Source organism: Tripterygium wilfordii, chromosome 7 (genome assembly GCF_013401445.1).
Source record: "Tripterygium wilfordii isolate XIE 37 chromosome 7, ASM1340144v1, whole genome shotgun sequence".
NCBI lineage: Eukaryota > Viridiplantae > Streptophyta > Magnoliopsida > Celastrales > Celastraceae > Tripterygium > Tripterygium wilfordii.
Genome location: NC_052238.1, coordinates 7766952 through 7776061, shown reverse-complemented (window position 1 = coordinate 7776061; position 9110 = coordinate 7766952). Strand labels below are relative to the sequence as shown.

Sequence of the window (9110 nt, the reverse complement as noted above, 5' to 3'; positions counted from 1 at the left end):
TTGCGACTACAGATTCCGTCGCAAATATATTAGTTTTTTAAATTTAAATTTTTGTGGAGCAAATTTGTCACGACTTTTGCAACAGGATTTCCGTCGCAAAATTTTTGTTTTCTAAATTTTTATTTATTTAAATAAATATATTTTATTTATACAAAAATATTTTATTTATATTATTTTTCATTTTTCATTTTATGTTTTATAATAATTATTTTTTAAATTTTGATATTATTATAATTCAACTATAATTATCAATTTAATAATTTCATTAAAAATATTTTATCAAAATGTGCAAGAAATAGCATATAATAAAAATCAATATTATACATAAGTGGTTCAATATTTTTATGAAATACACTTTAATCTTCATCAGAAAGGTGTCCATGTGAAGCACCATCATCATCAGGGTTGTTTCTCGGGGATCGCATCTGCATCTGAGAAAATAATTGCTGCACCATCCGCTCCTGATCTTGCATCCGCTGTCGTAAGTCACCGACCTCATCCAATAACTCAGAGTTTATCCGAGCCATGCGCTCCTTTAACTCTTGCTCCAACTCTGTCTGAGTATAAAATCTGGAATGTCCACTGGAGCAAGATGAAGAACTAGGCAAAAAGCTTGCCACAGATCCAAGCCCGTAGAAGCGATTTTTCTTATTCTTCCCACCAGTCGCCGTAAGGAATAAAGGATCCTCGTCCAACGGCTCAAGAGGTGACTCACTAGTAGAGGAGGCTGATCGCTGTGTCAGAATATCCTCCTTCATCTTGTTAAATTTTTCCTGCAAAAGAAGATACTAATGCTCATGAATACTGGTAAGAATAAAACAAGCAACAACACAATATATTGAAGGAAAAAAAGAGAGAATATATATCAACAAACTTTTCAACTAAGCTAAAATAAATATATCAACAAACTCTCTCTTGAATTCTTATCAACTTTTACCTACCACAACCAATATATTTCATAGTATATCTAACAGAGTAATCATATAAGAATATAGTTTCTTATATTTAACAGAGTAATAACTATTATGTCTTATATGAGTTATACGGTTTTTGATTGTTATCAACTTTTACCTTAATTCAAATACAAATTTAAATACTTACAATTGTAGTTGTTGCTCGTCCATCGACTAACTGCTGCGTACTCTTTTTTCGATGAGTGCGAACAAATACCTCTGCCTTGGTGGGATCCCGGCCAAGTTCCACCTTCTACAATTAAATTTGCAAAAGACATGATATTTAAAGTTTAAACAAGATAAAAATTGAAATTGTTAAATTTACTCAAAATTTATCATTCTCTTACGATACTCCGTGTGAGGGATAGAGCCATCAGTGTGAGAACAACTATCCTCAGATGCTCGATTTTTCTTCCCCTGTTCTCTTTTCTTCTTGTACTCTGGTCCATCCCAAATACGTTGAAGTTCAGAAAGGACTGCACTGCGGATCCAGACAGCTTTGGTGGGGTTTTCTCGTGCCCTATGCATCATGCCCCGAAATAATTCTCCACTCTTCTTATTCCACAATTTCTTTATTGCAACATCATGAGCAGGGTCCCATGTAAATTTACTCTGCAAGATAAGAAAAAGTTAACATTGTGAAGCATTGGTAAACAAATTCATTAAATGTGAACACTTTCAATTTATATTTTATATTTACCTTGAACTCCTTAAAGTAACCTTCTTTTTCCTCGGGAGTAAAATCACTCCATTGTGTCACGGCTCGTTCATACTTGGTCTTTGTGATCTCGTTTATCTTCCGAGTAACATCAAAAGGATCAAAACTATGAATTAACATATGAGAACATATTAGTGACATAAATGCTTTTGTAAAAAATGTATATTGAAATAAGATTAATGAAAAATGTACTTACAGAGCAGCCGAAGCAGGCCGTATCAGTATAAGGCTATTTTGAGGAGGCACTACCCCAATATTCTGGGAAGAAGAGCCACTGGCACCCTCTGTGTCCAATGGTGGGCCCTGCGTGCTGGGTGCATGTGGGATATCATGTGGGATATGAGGGATAGGTGGAGGTGAAACCCCTGTCAACATATCAGCCGTGAAGTGACTAGGAGATGATAAAGTAGGATGATATTGACTGGTTGGTTCAATAGAATTCACAGAGGAGGGCGAGGAGGCTATGGCACTAGGGTGCGAATATGCCATATTCCCTATGATGGGTCTGTCACGGCGAGAGACACGACCTCGACCGGATGTAGTACGACCACGGTCGGTCGACTGATCACTAGCCATCTCCTAGTAATGAAATCTAAACAATAGTTTAGTTATGCAAATTACACTATATCTTAAAGGCAGGTAGTATTCACAACAATATGTTCATGAAAAAGTAGCATAGTCATATATTCACAAAAGGTGTTTTCAGGAACATATATATATAGTTCTTTCATATATAATCAGTACATATAGTTCAGATGAAGAACACAATACTTTTGATAAGTATAAAATCAATTTTGCAAATACTCACAACAATATGTTCATGAAAAAGTAGCATAGTCATATATTCACAAAAGGTGTTTTCAGGAACATATATATATAGTTCTTTCATATATAATCAGTACATATAGTTCAGATGAAGAACACAATACTTTTGATAAGTATAAAATCAATTTTGCAAATACTGTACCAACACGCAGACCTTTTTTCTAACTAAGAATGATAAGCAAAACTGCCTCCATATATCAGACCTGCTTGATAATCATCAGTTGGTTTTAATTTTAGAAGAACAAGCATAAGAGTACATTATAATACAAACTTAAGGATGGACAACAAGTTGCCTTGGAAGTTTTTTATGAATACATTATGATAATTTTTCAAGCCAAAAGATTCTGAGAAGTAGAAGAATGCTAAGAAAACAAGTCCCAGTAATGTCTCAGCGCTTTCCCAAGAAAAATTCACATGAGAAGAAAAAGAAAAACAAATACCTTTGTTTTCCTTTGATGAATTTCAAATAAAAAAAAATGAACCAGTAATCCTGAAATCAATGCAAAAAAACAACAGCTGAAACACATTATCAGTCATAATGAAGGAGAGTTTAACAATAACATAATTAAGAAGCTCAGCCAAGTGTATTTTTGGTAGAGAATTAAAGTAAAACGTTCATTCTTTTGACTTAGGGAATTATTCGTATCTATTACAGCAAACAAATCTATATCTGAATTTCTTGACCTTGAACAAGCTACCTCAGCATGCTGTAACACAAAAACTAATGACCACCTTTTCAGATTGCGGATTTGAAGTCACTAAACAATTATTTTCATCATATGGGAAGACAGATCGGTTTATATACTAGCATCATCCCAAGGTCACTCTCTCACCTCGAACTTGAGGTTAAGGTCCATCACCTAAAATTTTCTAGTCATAAAATATCAGAAAATACATGTCAAGAAGAATGCCACAGTAACATAAACAAATTTGTATACCCTTTTTAAACTGAAAGGGAAATTATTTGATCAAAGCCTTGGCAGGTCTTCTCAACCAAATTCGGGAAGAAAGGGCACTCTAAAGCATTGCCAAACAATCAAAAGACCCAACTCAAAATATCATTTCCAAGCAGTCCCCACAAGCCTACCTCTATTAGGGAACAGCAAACAAAAGGTATAAGTCTAACATGAAGAGCAAAAAGGTTGTAGATAAATATCGATTTTGCTCTTCGGATTTTGAGGACCCGGAATGATTATTGTCAAGAACATAAACTCCCTTTTCATGCACATCCCAGGAGGTAAATTATAAGGAGTCAAAATGACAGGCCAACATGAATAGTTCTTACCAGATTGTCCAAAAGGAGTGAATCCATCCTCACACAAACCTAATCTTATATTTCGCGGGTCTGAAGCAAAATCTTGATATATTCTGTCAAAGTGTTTCCATGCTTCTCCATCTGATGGATGACACATGTTGTTGGATTCGCTTCGATGCTCATAATGCCATCTCATCTCCTTTGCTGTAACTGTTGAACTATAAAGCCTCGGAAGTCTGGGAATCAGAGGCAGGTACCACATACGTTTAGCTGGAATATCCTTGTAATTTCGTCACCCAATTCTCCGAGGTTTAGAACGGTCTGCCTCGTAAAATTTGCACTGCCTCTCATTCGCGTCATCCTTATAGTATATCATACAACCATTCGTACAGCAATCGATTCGTTGATACCCAAGTCCGAGTTTAGACACCGACTTCTTGGTTTGATAGAAGTCTGCATGCATTCTATTATCTTCTGGCATAGTCTCTTTCATTAGATGAACAACGCCATCGAAACAACCTTGGGGCATATTGTAGTCAGCTTTAATGCTTAATAACCTCATCGCAGCTGACAACTCTGAGTGTGACTCGCATCCGTCCTATAGTGGAGCTTGTGCAGCAGACAACATGTCAAAGAAAGCTTGTGCATCGGGATTAGGAGGTTCCGGCAAAACATATTGGTTGTTATCTTCTCCTTGTAAGAACTCATTCCCAACCGAAGGTCCAGCAGCGTCCATCACCATCTGCTCGTATGGATTGAAATTATCCCGATTATTGTCTTGCCAATAATAATTTACAACATCTGCTTCCACATCGACAGTCTCCATAGTGGGAATTTCAGGCATTTCTTCACCATGAGCTGTCCAATAATGATATCCAAGCTGAAAACCTTTTCTGTATAAGTGCACCCTTATATCATCCAACCCCTCAAATCTTGTGCATTTACACCTCACGCATGGACACCTTATAGTTCCTGTGTCCACAAATCGTGGATTATTTCCACACGCATAAGAAATGAACTCTTCAACACCACTAAAAAACTCATCACTAGGTCCCATTCGATTGGGACCAACCCTGTTGTACATCCACTTACGAGACTCAGGAACCTCCATTATCAAAGGAAAAAGATGAAGCAAGGAGGATGAAGGGGAAGAACAGAATGAACAAAGAGATAAATGGGCAAAAAAGAGGCAGCAACGATATACTAAAATAATTTTATGACATATTAGCGACGAATTTGCAACGGAATCATTTCTGTCACTAACTTGTGCTAGAAAAAGTAGATTCTTATGTCAGAAGATAAAATTTAGCGATGGAATTTGCAACGGAATCATTCCCGTCGCTAATTTGTGCCAGAAAAAGTAGATTCTTGTGTCAGAAGATAAAGATTAGCGACGGAATTTGCAACGGAATTATTGCCGTCTCAAATGTGAACCAGAAAAAGCTAGATTTTTTGGGAATGGTGTCAGAGGATAGGATTTATTCCGTTGCTAAATTCGTTGCTAAAGTCCGTTGTTGAATCTGTTGCAAATGTTGACGGGAATTCACCCCTTAAACTGCAACGGCATTTGCGACGCATTTTTTTGACACGGAAATTTCCGTCGCAAAATTTTCTTGAATTTCACCAAACTTTAGCGACGGATATTTCTAAATATTCCGTCGCAAAATAGATAATTTGCAACGGAAAAAATTCTGTCGCAAATGTCCGTTGCTAAAAAGCTGTTTTCTTGTTGTGATTGTTCTTGGTGAATTCCAAGTTATGTTGGCTTAGTCGTGAACTAGCCAATCGATCTGTATTTTCGTCCCGAGTCAAGTAGTATCGGAGTCAGGTTTCGCCTCTCAAGATGACTAACAACGAAGGAGGAAGAAATCCTATAATTGTTGGACAAGGGGTGAATGATTTTCGAGAGGTGATGGAGGAGATTAAAGGTATGCTTAATCAACTCAAAGTCTACCAGAATCAAGCAATCAACGGGTATGGCGTTCGTGATTTTGCACGAAACCAATCTGTTGATCCATATGTTTTGAAGCAAAAAAGGTACAACGATATTCCCTACTTGAAAAGGCTCAAAATCGGAGATTATTTGAATTTTTTATTTGATTTGGAAAAATATTTTTATTATATGGAAATCTTGGAAGAGAAGAAGGTCAAACTTGCATCACATAAACTTAGTGGATATGCAGCAAGTTGGTGGGATGAAATACAATTTAAGAGAAAGCGACAACGCAAGGATAAAACAAAGTTTCAGTTTTCAACTTTGACCGTCCATAACTTTTGATTCCCTTGTGTGTTTCCTTGTTATAGTATGTTTCCGAGGACTGATTTTGAATACCTAGAGTTGAGATTTGCAAGGAGATCAAAAAGGTGTATTTTTGTAGTCCAACGAGGTTAATTAAGTTTCCTGCATGTTTTATGTTTCCAATTTTCCAATTCTAGTTTAATTAGGAGTTCAATTAGGGTTTGATTGTTTTATCAGTCTATAAATAGTCTCATAAACATTTGTAATTGATACATTCAGTTTAATTAATAAAATTCCTTGAGGTTTTCTCAATTGTTCTTGGTGGATTCTGATAGCAATTTTCGATCACTTACAATAAGCAAACAAAAATCCCAAATTAAAATACTCGCAAACGCAGAAGACCGTAGTAGAATAGGTTATGCAAGAACGAGGTCGACCCACAAGGATTGGATAAACAATACGATTAACTACTATACTAAACTTAGCAAAAGAAACAATTATTGAGAGATGATTGATTTTGGATAGCAAGTAACGAAATTAAAGCAACGAAGTAAAGGAAACACAAACTTGTCGATTTTGGTTGTGAAAGCAAATCAATGAAAGCACTAGGACAATGAATCAATCTTAATAATCCTCTATAGTTGTTGATTACCTCACCTTTAATCTACTCAATCGATGTTGTTGGCGAATCCACTAAGACGTGAATTACCTATGGTATCTAAGCTAATTCGTTTATCTTAACATGCAATTTGGTTATGGTATCTAACTCAAACATGAACATGCAAGATGTCCTTAAGTGCAAGAATTCATCAACATGCTAGGTAAACCCTAGGAGTATGGTATCTACCCTAGGCGTTCCCAATTCCTAATCACAAGAAGCTGGTCCCAAACCCCGTATGGTATCTACGTGAGCTTGCATCAAATTACTTAGTTGAAAACTTAGTTGGTGGCAAATAATCCAAGCAATCAAACAAGTATATATAGCACACTGATTAGAAATCCAACATCAAAAGAGCAATCAAAGATAAGAACAATGTAGTATCCGGTTTTCGTCCGGCCCAAAAAAAAAAAGAATAAATAAATAAAATTAAATTAAATTAAAAAATAAATAATAGAAAAAATTTAAAAATTAAAAAAATACAACAATAATAATAATAACTCAAAAGCCCGTTCTGGAGCCCGTAATCTCACAAAAAATTCAAAGCCTGTTTCTTGGACCCATAAGTATGCAAAAAATCCTAAAGCCTATTTCTTGGACCATGAGCCCATAAAAATTCCAACCCAAGCCCAATATAACTAAACCCTAGAAAATATCTAAAAAATAGGACATTTAAATAAATAATAAACAAAAGAAAATCCTTAAGAGAGAAAGGTGGTTCCTTTATTAGGGTTTCACAAAAATAAGGAAAAGACAAAAATGTAAGTCTTGAGGGTTTTAGAGAAGGAGAGGAAAATAGGGTTTTTGGGGGCATTTTGGGATTTTTTGAAATAAGGATAAGTTAAAAGGGGGAGTGGGAGCCGCACAATAGGGGGAGAAAAAAAGAAAACAAAAAAAAATTGTGAGAGAGCAAAGAAGAGAGGAGCCGCACGGCACAACGGAGAAAGAAAAGAAAAGAAAAGGAAGGAGAGAAAGGAGCAGCCGTAGAACAAGAGAAGGAGAGGAGAAAAAGAAAAAAAGAAAAAGAAAGGTGGAGAAAATCCAAGAGAGACAGCAGAGTTGGTAGAGGAAAAGGAGGATTACGCTCAACTTGGTTCTAGTCTCCAAGGGTAATGATTCCAACCAACACATCTTGAATCTGGTTTTACATCATTTGCTTTTGTTTCTCTAGTTCTACTCTGGCGTTTCTGTGGTTCTATGTCTTGGAAAATCTGGTTCATGTTGCTAGGTTGAGTTCACGTTGTTTGTTTAGAATTGATTCATACTGCTGGTTGATGTTCTGAGATTTTGACTGTGTTCGTTTTGATTTCTTTATCGGAATCTATGTGGAATTTGCTCATGTGGTTTGATTGATTTGAGATGGTTGCTACTGCACTCGGTTTGCTTATATTCGGTTTTGTTTGATCTGGGATGTTTATATTGTGTTATGCGTTGGCTATTTTTTAGTTGTGTTAGGAGGAGATTGAGATGGTTGTCTAGGTTTGATTGATCGGTATGGGAGTGAATTGTATTCGGTTTGATTGATTAGAGATGGTTGCTTTTTGTTTTTTCCCTTTCCTTACCTGCGTATGGGCCACACTTGAATAGAAATTGGTATTTATAGATAGTATGGAAGTTGTGTATATCTGTTAAAGTGTAGGTGTTATTTGGATTTAAATCTTGATTATATATGAGTATTCAATTTACTCCCCATCTTTGTGTTTGGTTTGTGACATGGACCGGGCTTGACTCTACTTGGGCTGGATTTGACTTCGTTTGGGGCCGGAGAGTTCATTCGGAGATTGGACTGGGTTTGAGCAATTAATGGGCTCCATGGGCCATATTTATATTTATATCTTTATCTTTATATTTCATTATTTGTATATTTTTATCCTATTTTTATTTGGCATGTATATCTTTGTAAATGTAAGCCATGTAATAGGGTAGTGGAAATAATGAAAAGTAGTATAGAGTAGTGTAGTTTAGTTTCATTTATTTTTTAACATGATTAGTATGCATGTTTAGAGGTTTAGTTTTGCCAATCTATCAATTCAATAATCACGTCTTTACCAACTTTTCGCATAAACAAATTAATGGATACTACATTAAAGTCAATTAGGAGGAGGACTTGATGACATTCAGCTCCTGCCTAGACTTTAATTGTGTTATCTTTATTTAAACAAAATGTAAATGGTAATTTAATTTACTAGATACCTAAATTAAAGTTCATTAGGAGGAGGACTTGATGACATTCAGCTTCTGCCTAGGATTTAATTATGTTATCTTTTCAAATTAAATTTCATTTGTATTTCTAAACACAATGATAAATTAATTTACAGATACCTAAATTAAAGTTCATTAAGAGGAGGACTTGATGACATTCAGCTCCTGCCTAGGCTTTAGTTATGTTATCTCTTCAAATTAAGGTATCATTTGTACTCGAAAACATAATGGTAACTAAATTGAAGTTAATTAGGAGGAGG

At 35.6% G+C, this 9110-nt stretch overlaps 1 protein-coding gene across 1 annotated transcript; it reads right to left on the bottom strand.

The window, feature by feature from the left end:
• Positions 1–1274: 1274 nt before the first annotated feature.
• Positions 1275–2271, bottom strand: LOC120002568. Its single transcript, XM_038851333.1, has 3 exons — positions 1868–2271; positions 1654–1777; positions 1275–1565 (listed from the first exon to the last, which is right to left on the bottom strand). Exons 1-3 carry the CDS (start codon positions 2245–2247, stop codon positions 1275–1277), a joined length of 795 nt encoding a protein of 264 aa, XP_038707261.1. The 5' UTR covers positions 2248–2271.
• Positions 2272–9110: the final 6839 nt, after the last annotated feature.

Coding starts and splice junctions, on each gene's coding strand:
- LOC120002568 (XM_038851333.1), bottom strand. CDS start 2,247: ATGGCTAGTGATCAGTCGACCGACCGTGGTCGTACTACATCCGGTCGA. Junction 1,778..1,867: donor CGGCCTGCTTCGGCTGCTCT/GTAAGTACATTT, acceptor GTTAATTCATAG/TTTTGATCCTTTTGATGTTA. Junction 1,566..1,653: donor GTTACTTTAAGGAGTTCAAG/GTAAATATAAAA, acceptor CTTATCTTGCAG/AGTAAATTTACATGGGACCC.